The sequence below is a fragment of the Halichoerus grypus genome, chromosome 10 (assembly GCF_964656455.1).
Source record: "Halichoerus grypus chromosome 10, mHalGry1.hap1.1, whole genome shotgun sequence".
NCBI classification, from domain to species: domain Eukaryota; kingdom Metazoa; phylum Chordata; class Mammalia; order Carnivora; family Phocidae; genus Halichoerus; species Halichoerus grypus.
The window spans coordinates 104,631,070-104,654,370 of NC_135721.1; the positions used below are offsets into that span (position 1 = coordinate 104,631,070).

Here is a 23,301-nt window from a genome sequence, read left to right on the forward strand (position 1 = left end):
TCAGTTCTGTTCATTTTAAGAGGATGTGCACAGCCAGTGTGAGGGTGGGGAGGTGGGAAAGGGAGTGAGGGCTAAGAGATATGAGCCTTGTGATCTATATACCATTTATGATAGGGGTGTCCAGAGAACCTGGGGCTGTTCTCTCATCTCTCAAGTCTGACATCACAAGCCAGCTCCCTGCTTTACTGCAAGAATGAGGGGCATTGTAGGGCAGAGATGTGAATCCTCATCTATAAAGTGAACAGAGGACTGTGGTGCATGCGAGATCCCCCCAGAGAGCTAGCAGATATTAAGGCTTAATCTAGTCCAATGAGACTTCTCTTTTGGTCTTGGTTAAAGTACATCTTGATTAACAGGAACCTATGAACACATGAACTTGGTTATACATTTTTTGAGAAAGACAGAAATAACTTATAAAAATTTTCATTCCTATAAATGATGTAGCTAGGGAACACCTACACTCTGCAGAACAGGACTTGGTATGTGCTCAGTTCCCTCTGTGGACCTACAGAAGGGTGTCTAACAGAACTTTCAGCGACTGTGGTAATGTTCTATGTGGGAGCTGTCCAACGGAGAGCCGCTAGCTATGCATGGCTCTGGGCAACTGAGCTGCGGAGAGTGCAACTCAAGAGTTCAAGAGTTAATTTTAACATTGAAATTTACATAGCCACATGTGGCTACTCCACTGGCCAGTGCAGTTCTACGAGCTTCCCTGGTTAAGGGAAGGGTTAAGCACGGCACTTTGGGCTCCAAAGATTGTAGCTAATTGAAGTTTCACTACGTAAAAGTTCTTGTTCTTATCAACAAAGCTCAAAAAGAACTTGTCTGCTCTCAAGCCATCATTCGGAGGCCAACTCAGAGTTTCGTTTTCTGAATTCCTTATTCTTAAGAAAATCAAGCAGCACTGGTGCAGATACTGGTGTTGGGTTGCATGTCCGAGAGAAACCAGTTAGAACTTTCTCACCTCCACAGATGTGGGCAGCAAGTGCTGCCCGGCTCTACGCATTCACCTTGCTTTCTCTACATCAGCCCACTCTACTGACTTCCAATGGCCAGCACCTGCATTTCCTTACCTGAGGACTCTCCCTCCAAAACGTGCTTTACCACCCTTCTATCCATTTAGAATCACTGGGGGGGAATTTATCCCTCCTCCAGGGGCTCTCAACAAAAGACTGACTGTAGTTGAAGTATAAGTTCCTCTGCCTCTGAGGTGTGTGTCCAACACCAGCCCTCAGGGTGTTCCCAGGAGCACTGAGCTCCAGGTGCCTCACTGGAACTTGGAAACACTCTGATTACTGGCTACCTTCTCTTCCTTGTGTCCCTTCCCCAAGCCCCTACTTGTGTCCGTTGTACCCCCCCAAATAAACTACTTGCATTTGAAACCTTGTCTCAGGGTCTGCTTTGGGATGACCCAAATTAAGACCGTTCTCTAGAAAGAAGCTTGCCTTCTCAAATGACACCTCTTCCCACAAAGGCCACTGGAGTAATTTCCTGACTCCCTTGACCCGACTCCCCTGTTCATACATAGGTGTGGGAAGAACACCTATAAACTTCCTTCTTGCACTTCCCTGCTATTCTCCTAAAAGCTACCATGCAAAAGAATAGGCCCCTCACTTAGACCAGGTTCTGCTGAGCCTGGTTACCTCCACAAGTGTCCTTCTAAATTGTACATTCATCTGCTCCATGAACTTCAGCATCTGGCTCATGGTTTTCCCATGGAGGCATTCCCAAGCATCCAACAGGGTGATTCAGTATCCATGAGAAGAATCCATTTCATTCCTTCCTATTCAAGTCAGACCTATGTTTCAAGGCCCAGCTCAATTGGGATCTCATCCAGAAGTCTTCTCTGGGACACTTGCTGGAAGGGATGCCCTCTCCCCTCCTGTTCCTTAGGGGTCAGCCCTCATTGACCACTGCCAGCCGGGCTGTCATATGGGAGCCTGTCCTACATTACCCTTCTAGCCACATGAGGTCCCTGAAGGTGTAAAGGCATTTCTCACAGAACTTGGTACTGTCACTTAGAGTAGGCTTCCAATTTTCCTGAATAAAAGGCCAAAAGGAAACAGTGTGTAGACCCTCTCTCTTAGGGTGTCTGTTGAGGAGACTGGACCAGAAACGAGAGCCTCTTGGCTCCCCTCAATGCAATTTTATTTGGAACCAGGGGCAAGACCGTTCTAAACACAAACACATTCCCTTCTAGAACTAGGATCACTTCTGTCTTCTGTAAGCTGGTCACACTGCCGTTTTTCAGGCCACTTAAGTCACTGTAATTACTAATGTCTTTATGTACTAGTGGGCGTGACACTTTAAACAAAACAAGAACTTTACACAAAACCTCTCCCATTTTCCACTGTCTATCTCTGTTTGAATGGCTAAAGCGACTAATGACCAGTGCTGGAATGGAATGCCCAAAGCCTGTATCATGAGCTTGCTCATGTCTCCAGGGAGGAACAGAAAAACAGCTGCAGGCAAACTACAATTTGGGCTACTTCTGTACAGTCTCATTTACTAATTTGTTTCACAAAGCTCCATGCACACTTAGTATCCTGCTAAATTACTATGCTGCCTTGGTTTGGAAAAGCCTGTCATTTCTTACCTTCAGCTGCAGCACTGTGTGCGTGTAAGTTACAAACAACATGATTCGCTAACATCAAGGGCACTGCATTCACATATAAATAGGAAATATACCCACTGAGTAGAAAACCATTAGAAAAAAGAAATTCTTATCAAAGTAAGAAGAGTGAGTCTGGTAAATGATTCATGATCGAGGAGGATACTCAAAATGTTTAATTCCCAGTGTGGGATGGGCACCATCCAATCAGAATGAATGCCTGGCCAGTAAGCACGGAAGTCAATTTTAAATGAGCAAGTTGGTTGTGGCCCCACATACCAGCTGAATGTTAGCACATGGGATACATCATTCTTTGTGGTGACACCTCTTAGAATATCTTGTTTCATTTACAGGAAACCATACAGAATCGGCCTTCAAATGCCCATCTGATAATTTTACAAATAATCATGGATGCTAAATATCTACTCATGGGGGCAATCTGTCAAGAAGGGAATCTAGAAATATATGAACAATGATGATTCTGTTGGTTCATGAGCCCACTTCCTGTCCAGATGAGTGCCCGTGGGGGTATCCAGGAGAGTGTGGGGATGAATTAGTGAAGTTCACTGCGTGGAAGTTCTTTTCATTAGGGAGCCTGAATTTAAACATTTTCTAAAACTATGGATATTGTACTCAGGGCCCTAAGTTGCAGGGGATCTAGCAGATGAGACAAATGTTGACTCCCTGTTAAACACTCTGGGAAATTAAGCAGTTTGTCCAATCTACAAGAAAACATGCTGCTCTTGAGTTTTACGGGGCAATGAAAATTGGCAAAATTAGCAATTCTAAATACCCTCAGAAAAGACTCTTCGAAGAGTCTAAAATTGCCGGAACAGATAAGGAGCCCAAATCCCTCCCCTTTACCTTTCTTGGCTTCCACACCAGACCCCAGGGCCGCCGTGGTGGTTGGTCTGAGCTCGGAGCTGCTCTGTGGGGTCACGTTTGCTTTGGCAGTGTTGGCTTTTCCTTTCTTGTCATTCTTAGAAGTATCACTGGGCACATCTGCTATGTCGCTCTGGAGCAGAAATGTTTATATTACTCTACATGAATGCCATCTCGCATTCAACTGTCTGGCACTTTCTCTATTTTACTGAATCCAGTTTGAACCACTCAGCATCTCCCCTACAACTCTCTTAACGGATCAATGCCCAGCAGGAGAAAAGATTACATGGTTTTCTCAGGCTTGAGGCAAAGGATGAAGCCGAGGAAAAAAGATGCCACTCTTTTACAAACAGGGTATGGTAAAGGGAGCTTTAAAAACAAAGGAACAGGGGTGCCTGGGTGGCTCAGTCGTTAAGCGTCTGCCTTCAGCTCAGGTCATGATTCCAGGTCCTGGGATCGAACCCCGCATTGGGCTCCCTGCTTGGCGGGAAGCCTGCTTCTCCCTCTCCCACTCCCCCTGCTTGTATTCCCTCTCTCGCTGTGTCTCTCTCTGTCAAATAAATAAAATCTTAAAAAAAACAAAAAACAAAAAAACAAAAAAAACCCCAAAGGAACAAACAAGGCGAGTGTGCACAGAAATGGAGGAAGGCTGGATGCAAGACTAGTAAGCAACAAAGACACATAAATGTCAATTTCACTAATTCACTGACTTGGGTTAGCTGGTATTCTAGTGTATCACAGAAGCATCCTGTATCTGAAACATTCCTAAAAGCATTATGGATTTCCATTTCATTTATTAAATGTTTTCCATTTTATTTATTAAATATGCTACACTTTTACAGACCCTTGAAACTATTTTGTTGAATTGATAAATTCAATTTCAAAAACACTCTTCAAGTTTGCTATATGAACTTATTACTCTGTCTTGCTCTTATAATCACTGACCACAGAACTTCCTCAACTTGGCTGTCCTTAGTCAACCATTGCTACTTACAGTTTCAATGCCCATAGCTCTCATTTGGTCTGCTCTCTTTTCCGTAATGGAAAGAAATTTCTTTGGATCTGATAAAGCATCCACAATATCTGAAAAATAACCCAAAAAGTCAGGCGGCTGTTGATTCTGTTTTACCGTACACACCCAGGAAAATTCAGCTAGTGAACAATTCATAATCCTGGACCCCTATTATGTCTTCGGTGAATTTCCTTCTCCTAGAACATAAGACAAAGTTAGGAAAGCACAGCCAGTTACAGAAAACAAGAAGTAAGTAAGGGCAAGGATCAAAGGCCAGATGACTTTCTCCTATTTTCTCTTTGGTATTTGCCCAAATAAAGATGACAGGGTGGCAGGGTGAGCCAAGTGAATTGCCTTGGGTTCTTGACTACTTATGTGACTTTGAGCAGGTTGATTCACGTCCCCAGCTGAGTTTCTTCATCTGAAAATTAGGGCTGATACCACCCACTCCGAAGGGATACGATGAGTATTCAATGAGATGATAAATGTAAAAAGTACTTGGAACATAGTAGACGCCACCGGTATCTAAGGCTTATTTTTAGGTAAGAAGGCCAATACATATTTAAAGCCAATTTTGGTTCCATGGTAGTTAAAATGAAGTATTTCTCCAGCATCCTCTCAGCTACACCTTGCACTTAAAAATGGTAAAATTTTCATGTTTTAGATAATGTCATTTGAAGAGTTCCAAGTACTTTCCAGGAGAATCTCATGTAATTTTGCATTATTTACCAATTCTACAGAAGTAATATTTATTCTCATTACCTTAAAACAGTACATAATTTACAATTTTCAAAAACTCTATGTATATCAATTTCCTCCTAATTATAGTCTTTAATTATTCTCAGTTGAATCTTTTTCTTATAATACAAAATACATGTACATGATAAACATTCATATAAGATGTAAAAATCTCCTCTCCTGCCAATCCGACCCCTCGTATATAGTTATCCATTTCTTGTATCCTTATTTAAAAACAAAACAAAACAAAAATTCCAAATGGGTTCACAGTTTTATGCACCTATTTTTTATTTTAAACTTCACATATCTTGGAGACACTTCTTTATCAGTAATGTAGATCTACTACGTTACATTTAAGGGCTGCTTAAATATTTCACTTTCAGAATGGCTATAATTTCTTTAACAGGTTCCTTATTGATAGACTTTTAGATTACTTCCAGTTCTTTGCTATTATAAAGAGTATTGCACTGAAGATCCTGGAATGTTCAAATCTCAGAGCAGACATTTGCTGTGTCCACAGCATAAATGCCTAGAGGTTAGAATGACGTGTAAGGGTATTTGTCCTTTTGGTAGCAGCATTGCCAAGTTGCCCTCCAAAGAAGTTGCATCAATTTATTTTCTCTTACCAGGGGAATATGAGAAGGTTTGTATCTAGTTATCACTTAGGTCCCTAAGAACTCTTTGTCTCATAGTGGGGAAAGTAACCAAATTAGCTCTTAAATCTTGCTTAGGAAAAATGACAGATAATCATTTTTTGGAAGTTAAAGTTCTAAGAATATATTTACCTACTTTAAGTCCAAATTATGAACATTTTCAGGCATACACAGATGTAGACAGAAAGGTAAGATACCCCCCCATATATTGCTGAAGCCCTAACAGTTATAAACTGTCCACTACATCTCCTTTACTGCCATCCTTCCCTTTTTTTCCCTCTCTTCTCTCTGCTGACACATTTGGGGCAAATTCCAGACATTTTAACATTTCATTCCTAATTACTTTTCTATGCATCTCTAAAATAGTGCCTTTTCTTTCAGAACCAACCGTACCAGAACTGTATCCAACAAAGTTGGCAGTAATTCCTTACCATGAATATAATAAATGGCCCATCTTATTATTTTCCCTATTGACAATTTATTTGTTTGAATCAAGATATAAAGCCCTTACTATGTCTCTGATAACTAAGTCTCTTAAACTTACTTTAATCTAGACTAGTCCCTGCTACTATTTATTTTTCATAATGCATAGATTTGTTGAGGAGACAGATCAGGTATCCCATAAAATGTCCCACATTCTGAATATCAATGCTTCCTTGTTGTGTCATGTAGGCTCGACTTTCCCTTTTGTATGAAGACTCCAGAGGAGTTACTGTGATTTCCTATGGGTCCCATGCAAGATAAAGCCTGATTGCCCCACGTGTCCTGGTGCTAAACTCATTGATTGGCTCAGGACTTTTAATCCATCTGTGTCTGACTCCCAGATGCCACCTCCTTACACTTGTCCACAAACTCACACTGTGCCCACTGAACCCCCCGCCCCCTGTGGAGAAGACCTACCTGGCGTCGGCCTCCCTGCACACTCCTACACTGGATACACTTTGCTTGACTTCCCACTGGCATATCTCAGTGGAGGATCCACATGGCTGGCTTGTTAGGAAACAAGTACTTCCTTATTTCTTTAGTGATATACAATCAGGTCGAGGGCCTGGAGTGTATATGGCATTTTTCAGTGGTTACTGGTAGTCCTTTCAGTAGGAATCACAGATAACACTTACATCACTTCCAGCTGATTACAAAACCAATAAAGCAAGACCTTAAAGTGTGAAATGACCCATAATCCTTCCAAATGAACCAAGCTATTTTCATTTTTGTATACTCTTGTGTCATTTTTTCCACATGAATACATATTTTATATGGTTTATTTAAAATTACATAATCTCCTTTTTTCATTTATTATTAGGTTATACCTGTACAGTTTTAAAACTTACTTTTATTGAATGAATAATGTTCCATTGAGTTTATGTACCGAACTATTCTCTACTGCTAGATATTTAGATGGCCTTTCAATTTTTTTTTAATGAAAGATGACTTTGCAAGAAATATGTTAATACAGAAAGAGTTCATTTCCTTTTACCAGAGAATTTGTAATTCAGATCCATAAGATAGCAACTTATATACCTGATGAGCATTACTAACAAAATTTGTTCCTAATAAGCTTTTAAAATAGTTATTTAAGAATAATTAATGGGAGGGATGAGTACAAAGAAAATATAGCAGAATTAAGAGGGTATATTAAGTAAGTTGAATAATGCCCTTCAATTCACGACTACTGGGGACCTCCGGACGTGAGCTTATTTGCGAACAGGGTCTTTGCATATGTAATTAAAGACTGAGATCACACTGGATTAGGGTGGGCTCTAAATCCAATGATTGGTGCCTTTATAAGATGAGGAGAGGACACATAGAGACAAAGAGAAAAAGGCTAGGAGATGACAAAGACAGAGAATGGAATAATGTAGCTAAAAGCCAAGGAATGCTGAGGACTGCCAGGAACCACCCAGGAGCTAGGAAGAGGCAAGGAAGGATTTCTCCAAGAGCCGCCAACTCTAGGATTTCAAACTTCTAGGTTCCAGAACTGTCAGAGAATGAATTTCTGTTGTCTCAATCAATTTCTGTTGTGGCAAATTTGATTACCAATGGTAACCAAGAAAAAGTTGTTGTTTTTTTTTTTAAAGGAGATAGAATTTTATTGACTACACTGCAAGGGTGCTGCAGACAGCAAAGGAGAGACGATCTGCCACGACGCAGTGGTGAGGGGTCACAGTTATAGGGCAGAGTGAAGAGGTATGGGAACATATGGAATTTCCCCTTTTGGTAACTGTGCCTGGTTGTGAGTAGCCCATTGGTTAGTTAGGGCCTATGGCTCTTTTGAGGTAGTTGCTTAATGAGTCTGTTTGCATCAGCTCTGGGCCCTTTTGCCTTGCTCAAGACTCTATTGCTCAAGCCTGTTGCCTAAAAGCCTAAAAGGGCCTCTATATTCCCTCCTGACAGATTGACAATGACAAATCTTTGGCATTTGGGTGGAGGTCTCATCTCCAGTAACTTCTTCCTGCTGAAGGAGCAGTGGAGAGATGTCCCTACCTATGGGTCAACATTGGTCAGTTGGGAATTTATATGTAGGAATTACAAATGGCAGAGGCAAATGAATCCAGGGTAGGCAACATACACGAATTTCCCCGAGTAGAAAGGATCATCTGTCAGCTTGAAATTATGGCAGCAAAGGGATCTTCTATTCTTGGGTGTATCTTCCAAATAAAGTAGGCTTTCTCATTGTTAACAAGGAGCATTCATCAGTCCCTGGAGACCTCTCAAGGACCCATCATGGTTTGATCAAAGAATACCTCGAATCCCAGAGTATTCTTCCTGTTTCCTGCAGCAGTGTCTTGGCCCCAGCCTTGAGGGTTGATTCTAGTATATAACTCAATATAATAGTGTTTTTGATCAAATGGCAACAAAAATACACAAAGTATAAGTAAGGCTTATTCAAACTGAATCACATGGGACAAAAAGGAGACGACGAAGTGCCTGGGACAAGGCTTAGGTTAGCCGGTTACTTGAAACAGGGACTTCATTCCCGGCATTTTTGAATAATAAATCAGATACTTCTAGGACACAGGATTTTGTCATGTGGTGGCAGGTACTCGTTCTGCAGCTAGAGTAATAGATCAACGCAGAGGGCAGCAACTGGGATAGCTCCACCAAAATTTTTCAGCAGAAGGGCTCAGGATGACAGAGTCAAGGCCTCTCTTGGCCTCTTTTAGGTAATTTTTCTGTTGGAACTTGGTTTCTCCTCTGACCAGAGCCATAGACACCTGACTTTTAAAGAATGCTTTATACACATACATTATGCATGCACATCTGATGCAGTTATATAAATATGCTGCATAGCAAGAAAGGAAACCGATTTTTAATAACATTTAAAATAATGTGTAACAAGAGAATGAGGAGCTGTCCCTCCAATCTCTCATACCTCTATGTGTTTGTATACCTCTATTAGAAAATGTTTTCTTTGCCTCAGCCCAGGGGGGAAAAAATAACTGTGGCATATTCTTGGCCAAAGATTTGCATATTTAAGTAACCCTGTTATCTTTCTTTGGTGCCAATATGACATTGCATGGGGATCCTCCCTTTTATTGGAGGAACACTGTGGCTAGGTATATCCCACGTAGGTCTGCGTTCCACAGGACAACCCCCTGTGGCAAGAGTGAAGTTCAGATGCTGGTCAACATTGACTCGTGTGCTAGGCGTTGTCTAGGGACAGGCCACACTGACCTTCTAACAGGGTAGAGACCCATGCACACAAGCCTGATTCTACAGAACCCGCAGGGCGAGCTGAAACCTCCTGGATTCCTGGAAGCCATGGCACAGGCTCTGAAACCTTCTTTTTAAAAAGGAACCAGTCTGCCTTTTCTCATTTGCTTCTTTCTTCTGGACTTAACAGAAGTTTTACTTATTTGTACTTAAAAAAAAAAAATACCATCTATTTCTAGGTTTAGTCCCATTTCCAAAAGTCTGGTTGCTCCTGGTGAAGACTTTCCATGTATATTTGTTTTTTTTTCCTCATTCCCTCCTACCCATCCTTCCTCATTTCTATAGAGTTGAAAGCGTCAATGTAAGCATCCCCCCAAACTGACAAGAAGATAGCAATTCCTCAGTACAGACTTCCAGATACTTGTTGGCTTTTCAAGGGATCTCTGTCTTTTGTTTGTTTGCTTATTTGTTTAACGGTTGCTTTTCAAGGCATTTAACTTGGGTGCCTTGGTGGTGAGCACCAACCGTGGCACCTAGACGGCTTGGCTCCATGTGCTCACTCTTGGCTCAGGTTCCCTCCTGTTCTCCACTCTACTGTTTCTGTCTTAGCAGGAGGTAAAGGCAGCAGAAAAATGTGTGTTCCCCTAATGGCTGCAAAGTGATGCTAATAAAAATCAACAAATCCCGTAACTATGATTTTAGATGAGGTCTTTTAGCTTCTACCAAATGAGTAAGCATTTCCCAAACTGCATTTCTAGAATGTGAAAAGATACATTAGGTGTGGTGGGGTCAAAGATCCTGTGGTCAAATAAGACTGGGAAATGCTTATGTGTTCCCCTCTTCCCGGGCTCCACAGCAGATCCCAAGGAATGCAATCAGGAGCCTGTTTAAATTCACCTAGCCGGGCAACTCCTGAGGTTATGTCACTATAATCCATCCTGCCCTCTTCTCTGGAGTTTTTCTTCTTGGTGTTCTTACCAATATTTTCTGTAGTTCAGAGGAAGCCATCACAATGGATATCACTGCAATGCAAATCAATTTTTTTTTTTAACAAATATTTGATAGAACAAAGCATTTTAGCATCCACAAAGGAGAGGACAAAATGGAAGGACTTTAAACTGTATCAGGAGATCCTGAGATCATAGCCCAGGAATGGCATCTTAATTAACAATGTTCCTCCTCTGGGACTATGTCATGTAAGGAACAGCCCACTCTCTTCGCAGAGGGTTTGGAAAGCAACCCTGTGAAGATGCTGGGCAGAGAGAACAAGAAACACCCACCCGCAGCTCCCCTGATGTATCTTGAATCACTAGGCAGGCAGAAACAGGAGTTGGCAAATAAACAAAGGGCCGCTTCATCTTTGCTTGCATTAAGACAGCCTAGGTGCAGAGGAGAAAACAAAATGTCCAGCTACAGAAGCAGGGATGAGCACTGCTCAAGGAACGAGTACCCAGCAGCTCACGCAACCCATCTCGGAGCGACACTGCCATATAATGCCGACGAGCCCTGTATTCGGGAAGCAGGGCATCGACTCTCTTATTTGTTCTCCTTACCACTCAGTGATAATAAAAGCTATACAAATGATCAAGTCCATCAAAGGCAACAGTGGGTGGGATAAGAGAAAGACTAACGCTCATTTAATTGCCATCTGCTTGGGAACTGCTTCCCATCAGCAGCAGCAGTGGCTCGCAGTGATAAAGCCGTGGCAATGGGTAAGCGCTGATGTCCTCCGCATTTGCACCTACAGATAAGGCAGCACAGATAACCCCAGTACTCCGAGGCTCAGGGGATTTGATGAAGGAAAAGTCACCTTAGCACCCAACCTAGCACTTTTCTTTCGTATAGGAGTGTGTGTGTGTGTGTGTGGGGGGGGGGTCAACAAGAGGGCTGTTTTACTCGATGTTCAGTAGAAAAATAATACTGAAGAAATTAAAGTCTTTTTGATTCATTCCTAGTCATCCCTCTCCAAATGTCACCATTTGTTTTTTCACGTGGAAGTTGAGTTTCTGATAGTTAAGAGCATTTCTTCGGCCCGGGGATATTTTACCACCACATGGCTTAGGAACAGAACCATCTGTGGAGAGAGCTCAGGAGGGCGAGCAGCCATCTTTGTTCTGTGTTTTCTTGTGTGTGTGTGTGTGTGTGTTGGGAGATTTTATTTTTACAGCAATGAGGAGAAGCAATTGCACTAAAATTCCCTGTCTCTGTCTCCTGAGAAGGCAAGGAAAGAAAACAGGGCACTGACAGGAGAGGAGCAGGGTCAGGGTGGAAAATACTGGATTTAGACCCAAATCATGTTGGGAGGGAACTGGGGCAGCCCGGAGTTCAAGGCTTCTAAAGATCACTATATGCAAGAAGGTAAGCATAGTTAGGGGCAATTGAAAATCTACGAAATTGTCTCCATCAGGAGGAATTCCTCATCCTCTGGTGACCTCACAGCACAGAACCCCAATAAATAAGTGACCCAAAGCTCCTGCCAATGCCCAAGCCCTCCCTAAGGAATTGTCTTAACTTGGAAAAGCCTTTTAGGAACATTTTTCTTGTTTCTATAAGATGATGCCACCCACCTGACGTTACTGCGATTTAAAATACATTTAGGGGCGCCTGGGTGGCTCAGTTGTTAAGCGTCTGCCTTCGGCTCAGATCATGATCCCAGGGTCCTGGGATCGAGCCCCGCATCGGGCTCCCTGCTCAGCGGGAAGCCTGCTTCTCCCTCTCCCACTCCCCGTTTGTGTTCCCTCTCTCGCTGTGTCTCTGTCAAATAAATAAAATCTTTAAAAATAAATAAATAAATAAAATACATTTAAAAATCATGTAGGGGGCGCCTGGGTGGCTCAGTCGTTAAGCGTCTGCCTTCGGCTCAGGTCATGATCCCAGGGTCCTGGGATCGAGCCCCGCATCGGGCTCCCTGCTCGGCGGGAAGCCTCCTTCTCCCTCTCCCACTCCCCCTGCTTGTGTTCCCTCTCTAGCTGTCTCTATGTCTGTCAAATAAATAAATAAAATCTTTAAAAAAAAAAAAAAAAAAAAAAAAAAAAAAATAAAAATCATGTAGAACATTGAGTTGCTGATGCTTAAAGAAAATCATGGGGAAATTACTAATGCACCAGAATTCTGAAATTTTGTAGTAGGCACGAATTAAAAGATTTTTCTTACGATGATGAATTGCTTATGACAGTTTACTGCAGCAAAGTAAAGGGCAAAGTTGGGGAGAAGAAAACAGAACCAATGGATTTTTCTTGAGCTTGTTACAAATTAAAAAAAAAATTAATGGAAGGATTGCTGTGGTCAGGTATTATTCCTAAGCTGTAGCGCTCCAACCAGTGTCCTCATGTACCTGCTAAGTGGCCTCAATGAAACAGCATCCTGGCAGGCCAAGAAAAATAGACAGTGTTTGAATCCCCAACCATTACCTTCATGGACATTTATCTAGACATTGCAATGTATTTGAGACCATTTTGGAAGTTATACGAGAGAGAGAGGGGACTTGGGAGTACAACAAAATTTGATTTAAACAATTACTTAAAAAATGAGAAACAACCCAATTAAGAAAAAAACCCACAAAAAAACAAAAAATAAAAAAACCCATAAAGGGTACTAAAGAGTATTTTTCAGGAAAAGGAATACAAATGACCAAGAAACACATGAAATATACTCAATCTGACTCATAATTATAAATACACAAATTAAAATAATGAGATGGGTCACTTTTATTACCATTACTGGAAAAAAAAGAGAGAATTTTTTAGACTCCAGAACTGGCGATGGTGAAGGAGAATAGGCAGTCTCATAGATAAGACGAGATCGGGCGCGTTCAGGGTGGTATGGCCGTAGACGGCAGTCTCATAGATAATGGGTGGGAGTACATACTGATCCAACCAAAGGGCTGCATAAAGAGATAGTGGTATATACACATAATGGAATAGTATATTAGTATATAACCTTTAAAAATAATTTCAGTCTTATTTGCATTGGCAGGAATGTTCTCCAACATATATTATGTAAACAAAGCAAAGCATAGAACAGGGGGTATTATATTATCTTTTGGGGTTTAATTAAAAAGGAAATATATGTGTGTGATACATACCCATATACACAGACTGTACATTTATGCATGTACATATTTATTACATATGCACAGATAGGCTTTATGTTTTATAACCTTATGATGTTTTAAGACACTCATGTCTTTCTTTTATTTAAAAATGTTATCAATGGGGGCACCGATTAAGCGTATGCCTTCAGCTCAGGGAATGATCCCAAGGTCCTGGGATCAAGTCCCACATCAGGCTCCTTGTTCAGCAAGGAGTCTGCTTCTCCCTCTGCCTGCCACTCCCCCTTCTTATGCTCTCTCTCTTTCTCTGACAAATAAATAAAATATTTTAAAAAATATTATCAAGAACTATCTAGGTAGCAGGATAATAGGTTGCTTTAATTTTATTTTTTTCTAAATTCTATATATATATATATATATATATATATATACACACACATATATACACACATATATACACACACATATATATATATATTACATTCTCCTTTGTGCTATTTTCATATTACACTGCTGTTATAGAAAAATAGGGCAAAATACAATTTTTAAAAATTTACAGAGGTTACATATGCTTACTTAAATGATCCAGAAGTAATAAGTAGAGTCCTGCCATATGGGATAGTGTGTTCTCTGTGATGTTCCCAGAAGCTGTCCAATGCAGTGGGCCAGCTCCACTAAACCCTCACCCCCATTCTCAAATAGATAACTACTCTTAAACTTGGGTGTATAGCCTACCAGAATTTTTTCTATCTTATATGTATAAACAGATAGCTAAGGGTCTTTGTAAGTAATTATGGGATCATTTTGCAATTTACTTTTTCTCTTAGTAATAAATCACTGTCATCTTTCTGTTCTGAACACTGAGATCCAAGTCATTATTTTTAATAAATACATGGTCTCCTACAGAATGGCCTTCCATATTTTATCAGTCTCTACTGATGGAATTTAGGTTGTTTCTGATCTTTTCTACACAAATAATGCTGCAAGAAATTACGGCATGGATTTAAAAAAAAATTGTTTGCTTTTAGGTATCTGATTAAAGAAATACATAATTCCTAGTTTAAGTATTTGGTGAATTATAAAAGTTGAGATTTCATTAGCTTCGTCAGGCATAAGAGGTCTTACTTCTATAAACTTGTGAAGTGATTTTGGACAAACTCACCCACCTAAAAGCTAAGAAAATATAATTCACCAAATTACTTAGTGTCCTGAAAATGTGAGTATTTCCCTGAGGTGCCAAAATTATTCAACAAGAAGAGCACACTCCTCTTGCTAAATAACACCAGCTTTTCAGGACACATCGTCAAACATGGACCAGAACTTTTCAGTTTTAGCCCCATATACCCTGCGTTTCAGCTTCCTCAGAATATGCAAATAAGTCCAGCACTCTTCTTATCAAGGCCTTGGCCTGGGCTGCTTCCCTTTCAGGAGAGAAAATCAGTTTACCTCTCTGCCCTGAGGGACTTCATCTTTCAAGGTCCCAACAGCCACTGAAGGACCCCTCAACCCCACCCTGATTAATCACTTCTTAGTTCAATGCTCCCAACACCCTCTGGCTTACTACCCTGTGGGCACTGATTTAATAAATTACACTTATTTATGTATATGCACATGTACGTGTGTACAAGGTTGGAAAATTCTTGAGGATAAGTGTAGATGATTTTTACAACTTTGTATCTCTTACCTATAGAGTAAGTACTAAATAGTAATGACTACATCTTTTCCTTTGAGAAAAATATTTTAAATGAATACACTAAAAAACTGTTTTTACTGATTAAATTAGTAAATGTTAACAAAAGTTATATCTCATAGACTGCTGATGGGTTATTTGGCAATCTGTATCTAAAACTTTGAATATACATACAACTCTTTCCACTTCAAAGAATTCATCTTCAGGAAGTGATCACGAGTATTTCCAAAGCTTTACATTTAAGGTTCCTAGGCACAATATTTTTTATAAGAAAAAAATGGAAATGATTTCCATGTTTATCAATAACTGAAGTAAGGATAATACATAAAATGGATTGCAGCTATAAAAATATTTCATGACATGGAAAAATATTGTCTATTCAGTGGGAAAAAAATTAACTCTCTGAAGTAATGAGTCCAAATGACTATGTACAGTAAGATCTATTTAATTAAAATAGAAGAAATGAAATTGAAAGTAAAGAGACCAACATAGCAGCAGAGCTCTCTCCGGGTGGTGGATTTATGGATGACCCTTTTGTTCTTTGTGCTGGAAGAATCTCTTTCTGATACATATACTATCTATTTTGCCTTTTTTTTAAATTAAAGATTTTATGTATTTTTTTGAGAGAGGAAGTGCATGGGCACATGAGCAGGGGGAGGAGCAGAGGGGGAGGGAGAGGGAGGAGAAAGAATCTCGAGCAGACTCCATGCTGAGCGTGGAGCCCAACTTGGGGCTCCATCTCATGACCCTGAGATCATGACCTGAGCCTAAACCAAGATTTGGATGCTTCACCAATTGAGCCACACAGGTGCCCCTATTTTGCCTTTTACAGAATAAAACCTACCAAACATATTTGTGGAATAAATAAATCCATATTATCTTTCTTTGGCCATATAAAAATCTGAGATCTATATCAACAATTTACTTTTTTTTCCCCCCTAGAAAATGCTGGCGTGCAAGGCTGCAGAGTTTCATTTTGAACTTTTTCCTATGGAATCAATATAGACTATCAATGTTCTAGGGAACAGGGACTCTGTAGATTTCCTACTCTGCGGGCTCAGCACATAAATGTTCAGAGCTGAATGTGGGAGGTTAGTTACGCAGATGAAATAAGAACAACACACTGTGTAAGTCAAGAGGCTGTAAAGAACATCAGAAAGTGAGAAAAAGACAGTTCTCATATTCTTATGTTGTTCTCCTCAGGTAAGTCCCTTAAGTAAATGCTCATGGTGTCTGCCCTTGGTTTCCTCACACATAAAAGAAATGACTGAAAATTCTGAATATACAGTTTTGGAATGTCAAGTGGAGGTTAAGATGTAAACTGTGGAGTCCCACCCGTGATAACATAGTACAGAAATTTTAAAGGCTTCTGATAAAAAGTAAGTGACTACGGTGACATGTTAGGGAAAAAAAATATGCGAGACTATTTTTAAAGAGATTAATCTGAATCAGTACATGCACAAATACGGACACTGGGAATGGGCTGCACTAGAAATACAGATATTTCTTCAACACAGACCTACATACGTGCATAGTCCCTCTCCACAACTTTCAGACTCTACGGAGAGTGCTTGACACAAAGTAGGAACTGGACAAATTATTTCTTTCCCTTTTCTATTCCAACTGCCCACTTCCCTGGAATGAATTAGAGAGTTCCATACTGAAAAGTAACCCATGCAGAGGGAAAACCTGTAAGTCTTCCACCGTATTTGTTTATACAACCACACACTGCCTACTTTCTAAGCTCAAGTATGCGGAACATGGTGTAATTCATCTGCTGATGCTCCTAAAGACATACTGTAGGTTTTTCCTGTCTCTATTCTTATCCACTTAACCAGCCCCACAGCATCCCACCCAGCCTCTTTTTTATGCTTTTATATCAGCTACAGTATGTTCTGGCTTCTAATATAGGCTTTCTTTTTAAATGAAAAGCAGAAGAAGAGGAGGAGGAAGGAGTCTTTATTCTGGATTTGGTAACTGAAAAAACCCTCATGGTTCACATCTCTTCTTGAATCTGCAATCGGGTTGTTAAAGCTGAGGATCAGAGAACATCTGCCCTCCAGAGATGCAAGCATTATTAAAAACAAAAAACAAAAAAAAACCACACACAAAATAACCCCAAATTCCCCAAACAAAACTGTGATGTGTCCCAGCATGCTACAGAAATTATATCTGTATTGAGAGTACACATACTTGTGTGCACACATGTCTGAGCCTTGCTATGTCATATACTGTAATGACGAGTACTTCACAAGAATGCTATGAGGGAGGTAGTAGGAGCATCTTCACTTTTTAGGCCTGGGAATGAAGGTGTGAGAGGTTGTCACTGTCCCGAGGTCACCCAGGCAGGAGTAGAGAGTTAGAATTTGCATCCTTGGTTAATTTGACATAATCACTCGGTTTCCTTAGGGTTCAACAGACTGAGAATACAGAAGATCTTAATCTTCTTTTAATGTTCTTGGCTTAACTGATGGTTATAAAAAGTTAGTATGTTTGGGTATAAGCAAAATCCTATGACTTGGTCCAGGTTTTGATTTCTCCCATTGATTACCTTAGTAAAACCAAAGGGAGTCTTCTGTGGATGGATGACTGGGACTTTTTTGAGAAATTGAACTCGCTAGTGGATTTGGAAGAAAATCCAGCCGTGTTGATGTCTGAGTTCAATTTAAAATTTTTAGGGATACCAAATGATATCTATGGGTTCCATTTTACTTACGTCTTTTCTTCCTTTGGATGACAGTGTAAGGAAATCCTTCACAAACATATTTGTAAACATTGATAAACCATATAAAATTACAGTATTTTAAAAGAAGAAAGAACCTTAAAGATAATCCAGTCTTGCCCTTTCATTTCTTCCTAGGAAATCTGAAGTTACTATCTATCCTTGATTTCTTCAAGGCTACAAGGATTGGCAGCGCTGGTAGGAATAGACTTTTTTTTTTAACCATTGGTGAAATATTTTATAATCCTATAATTTAGGACTTTTGTACTCAGATGTTTAACTTACCTCCAAATCCATCAGGCACATATGTTTTAAGAACAATATTGCAGAAAATTGTTGGCAGTGATAATGGTTTATTTCCCTCGTTTCGAAGGGAAATGTGTCGATAGCCTGCTTGGAGGCCATCCAGTGGAAGAATCCTCTGGCCTATCAGCCTGTTGTTGTCATCATACACTGCTATTCTCAAGACTGCCAGGTCAGGGAGGATTACCTGCAAACAAAGAATGGTACCTTTCATGGGTATTTTGGAAAGCAGCTCCCAAGAGCCCTGATTCTGGGAATCTGAACCACATCCACACCGTTCTTCAATGTGCCTTTATGGTGAAAGTGGCCCATGATCGATTTGCATTCCTAAAGTATACTGTCCAAGCTGCAGTGTTCAAGCCATTGAGAAAGCAATCGAATAGGCTTCCTGGAAATCATCTCCTTGAAAATTTTAGATGAAAGGGATGTGAAAGATTACTGGTCCAACCCTTGTCATCTTTGCCCATCCCCATGCATATAATGGACAAACAAAAGGAGACCCCGAGAGATCAAGTGACTTTCCTTAGTCTCTGAGATCGGGACAGCTGGGCCTGGAATCGGGGCTCTTGCCTTTGAATCCTGTGGTCTGCCTCCTACCTGGGCTGCTTCTGATATCTAGCTCGGCCTGTTTTTAAGAATATGGAAAGTATCTTTGAAGATACTTTGTGTATAAAGGAAGATGTATATAGAAATTTGGATTCTCCCTTTTTCTTGCACTCCTCAGTTTTTAATCAATTTTTGGGATATTAAATACAGTGAGATGGGGCAGCTAAAAACATTAACTTATACCCAAGACATCTACCCTTGCCATCTTCAAAAGGAATAAATGGACATAAAATCTGAGCTCAGGCAGCAGAATCCTAATTCAGATATAAAATAGCAACAGGACACAAGAAAATCCAATGTTTTAAATCAGAAATGACTTCTCATTGGCTAAGAACAACCAAGACATCTTGGCTAATTTGAGTACTGTATCTAAGGCTAGACAATGGATCGGTTGCCTAGCTATGCCTAGAGATTATAATTTAATCCAATTTTGTGACGATGAAGAGGAGAAATCAAGTTAAAATTCATCCAATTTCATTTACTCTATTGTTTCTCATGTGGTAAAAGGGGGCTTGCCTTGTGAATTAGTGCAAAGAACAAAAATATTAAAAACAAGAGAGAATAAAAAGTGAAAGTACTTGGTACCAATGAAAAGCAATTTAACTTCCGAAGAACAGTGAAGGATGCAGAACTGGCATCTTGTTTCTGGGGCCAGTAATACTATATGTAAAAACCAACTTTGATGTCTCCTTACTCATCAAAAACAAAGAACATCTGAAGTCAACTTTCTGAATTTTTAGAAATGTGTCTAGGGATTATTCGTTCCGCCAAGGAACACTGGCCACACTGACAACAGATCCAGTTATAACAAACTATAAAAAACCTGGGGGAAGAAAAAAGGCCCATGACAGCTATGTATGCAATTTACACCACACTCTGTAGGAGAAAAAGTCACAGTTGGGGTTGCATGGAAATAATGGTGTTCACATAACAGGGAGAGCCTGAATCTCACAATGGCTCGTTTCATTGAACTACTGATCTTCTGTAATCTGGTTTCTGTAAATCAGTTAGCCTATTCTGAAACTGCTAATCCTCATTTTTGTTAAGAAGCCAATGATCTGTGTTGCAGGACATATACATGGAGCAGAAACACCGGAAAGCCGGTGCTTAAAGAAGCAGCAAAAAGCTGTTCTGGTTCGGATAACAGAGCAAGGGAGAGAGAAAAAACAGCTCTTCTTAGATACAGCACTACCAATGCATGGATTTTTCAATACATCTTACCCTGACAAAAGAGAAAGGGAAAAAATGATTACAAGATTAAACACTGAATCGTTACAGAGTATGACTGTGATTGGTCTAGGGATCAAGGTACAATAGTAGGAACCCCCCCAAAACCCAAAATAGCACATGAAGCACGGACTGTGGGGGTGGCAACAGGTACCACACTTTCTAGAGGCACAGGACAATCCAAACTGACCTATTTAAGGACATACACTGGCCTTAGTTTTGGGTGCACCATCCTACCTGATCTCTTGGCCAGGGGAGCATTGCAAGTTACCACCTGCTGCCAAGGCAGAAAAGAACTCTCCAGTGTATGAGGATGTCCACCAGTGAGGACACATTCTAAGGAGATTGCCCACCTGGAACTTGAGCATTGCCACACAGAAGGTGGGCTCCTTGGAAGAGGAAAGGAGAGCCAAAAGGACCAGAACAGACAGAAGTAACAATCATATGAGATCTATAGAACTTTCCATTGGAAGCAGAGAAAAAGAAGATATTTGGGGTTGCATAACTGCCCCTATATCATGTAGTGTCCGTGTAGTTTATGCACTAAAGTGTAGCCCCTAAGTTAGCACACGTTGAAAGTGCCCTACCTTCCGAAAAACAAATGATTCTTCATTGTAAACTGGATTGAGTCCGTTGTTCATCACCATGCGAGTTCGGAATTCCTTACGTATGGTGTCGGTGGGCAACCCATACATATCCACTTCTACGTATGTACCAATTTTCTTATCTGATAAAAACTGACCTGATATGACCTGCAGCAACACAGAAACAGGGTGAGAGAGAAGTCATGTCTGTGTAATTATCAAGAGCAATGAATAATCCAGAAGTAAGAAATCTTTTTTTTATTATATGTTAATCACCATACATTACATCATTAGTTTTTGATGTAGTGTTCCATGATTCATTGTTTGTGTATAACACCCAGTGCTCCATGCAGTACGTGCCCTCTTTAATACCCATCACCAGGCTAACCCATTCCCCTAACCCCCTCCCCTCTAGAACCCTCAGTTTGTTTCTCAGAGTCTGTAGTCTCTCATGGTTCGTCTCCCCCTCCGATTTCCCCCCCTTCATTCAGAAGTAAGAAATCTTCTGTTCATCTTTAGAAATTTTAATTACCTATGGAAATAATGTATTCATTCCTTACTAAAGTAAAACATTATTGAGCAACTACCCTATGCAAAAAAAACCCCCAAACTGCTCAAGACAGAGGTTCTGATGTTGAGAACTGTCTATAAAAAGCAAGAAGAAAAAAAAATGATGAATCCTATAATACAAAAAAATAATGTCCACAGCAGCTTAATTCCACCTCAGTGCCCAGATCTATGAAACAAAGTGATGGGTTCAAATATGTCCTAAGATCCCATCAGAGCTCTGAAATTCTGCCCTCCCATACTTTACTGAATTCTTTTATAAGTCTTGGAAAGAGACTCACTGAAGAAAAAAGTAATGCTAAAAATTGCCTGTTGCCTGTTATCCTTTACCAATATTGACAATGGTCGGTGGTATATATTTGTAAAGACCATTAAATTCCATCTATTATAAAGCCATGGACAGACTATTTTTCATGTACTTTCCAAAGGACTATAGCCATTTTGCAGGGTTTTTTTTTTTTTTTCTGTATTATTGAATAGATCATACTTTTGAAAGTTTTTTGAGATAAAATTTGACATACAGTAAACTGTACGTTTTAGAGTGTACATAAGGTCAGTTTTGACATACGTGCACATCTGTGAAACTGTCATAGTTTTCACTTTTCCAGAATGTCATGTAGTTGGAACCATACAATATATAGTCTTTTCATTTGCTTCTTTCACTTAGTAATATGCACGTAAGTTTCCTCTATGCGTTTTCATGACTTGCTAGCTCATTTCTTGTCAGCACTGAATAATATCCCACTTTCTGGATGTGCCACAGTTAATGTATCCAGTCACCTAATGGAGGACATCTTGGTTGTACAATTTTTGGCAATTACGAATAAAGCTGCTACGAACATCTCTGTGTAGGTTTTTGTGTGGATTTAAGTTTTCTATTCATTTGGGTAAATACCAAGGAGCATGACTGCTGAATTACAGGATAAGAGCATGCTTCCGAAGGGGCTGCACCATTTTCCATTCCCACCAGCAATGAATGAGAGTTCCTATTGCTCCAAGTACTTTTTTGATCTGGTGTCTTTTGCTAAAAGTAGCTAATAAAACTATTAGCTATTTATTATTAGTGGATAAAACTATGTACCACTAGTGAATAAAATGTATCTCTTAAGAAAAAAAGGGGGAATCACAAAGTTGAGAGTAACACATGGATCTTATAACCTGACATTAAGTATTTTAATGTGATTTCTTAAGGCTTCGCCAGGACCATCTGCACACACATTTTTACAATTCTGTGACAAGCAGGGGACTTACCTGCACTGAGCAAGTGGCTGCAATAACCCCATCGACAGGAGTTTCAGAGAAGGGATCGAATGTTCGATCGGGCCGTCTCATGAAATCTGGTTTGAGGAGGTATCTGGTGGGACAAAAGCATAGAAAGAGTTTATTAGCTGTGTTTATAATGACTAAAACACTCATGCTTCAGGACACTAAGTACTTCCTTTTCCCCATCTCTAATTTAGGAGCTAGGCTTTTAGGAAGAGGATTCTAAGGATTGAAGAAACTATTCCTTTCCTATGGATAATCTTGAAGAGAAGCAGGAAAGAAGGAATGTTTTTAGGATTCCAGGCTCAGTGACATCTAGAGCTTCCTGATACTATTATATTCTCTTGAACTTTTTTATGCCATGGACCTCTTTAGATACTTACTCAGATATGCACAAAATAAAATACAAAGAATAACAATGAAAAACCAATTACATGAGCTCTACTTGTTAAAATATGGAGAGCACATGATATTCTACTTTATTGTGTTTTAATTACTGCATTGAATTATGAGATATGATGCCAAGTTGATAACTATAATTTCAAAGTACTGATATGCATAAAAATATTTTGTGAGATCTATAACAGTAATAATGATATGAAAATATCTGTGATTTACATTGGTGTCAGAGTCACAGGTACTGTTACTATTACTGTGGATTGCTGTCTATGTTCACAGTCAAAAGAACCATGAAATATCAGTTAGAGGGAGGTGAACTTAAAGATGTAATTATTTCTC

At 40.0% G+C, this 23,301-nt stretch overlaps 1 protein-coding gene across 7 annotated transcripts in view; it reads right to left on the minus strand.

Annotated features, from left to right (window-relative positions):
* Positions 1-23,301, minus strand: part of PLCB4 (phospholipase C beta 4) — a 407,599-nt gene that overhangs the window by 30,136 nt on the left and 354,162 nt on the right. For all 7 annotated transcript variants that reach the window (XM_078056950.1, XM_078056949.1, XM_078056943.1 and 4 more), the window contains 5 exons: positions 22,552-22,654; positions 20,737-20,901; positions 18,299-18,503; positions 4,488-4,576; positions 3,476-3,626 (listed from right to left, as the gene is read on the minus strand). In XM_078056950.1, the coding sequence (XP_077913076.1) occupies positions 3,476-3,626; positions 4,488-4,576; positions 18,299-18,503; positions 20,737-20,901; positions 22,552-22,654 (713 nt within the window). The remainder of the gene's footprint in view (positions 1-3,475; positions 3,627-4,487; positions 4,577-18,298; positions 18,504-20,736; positions 20,902-22,551; positions 22,655-23,301) is intronic.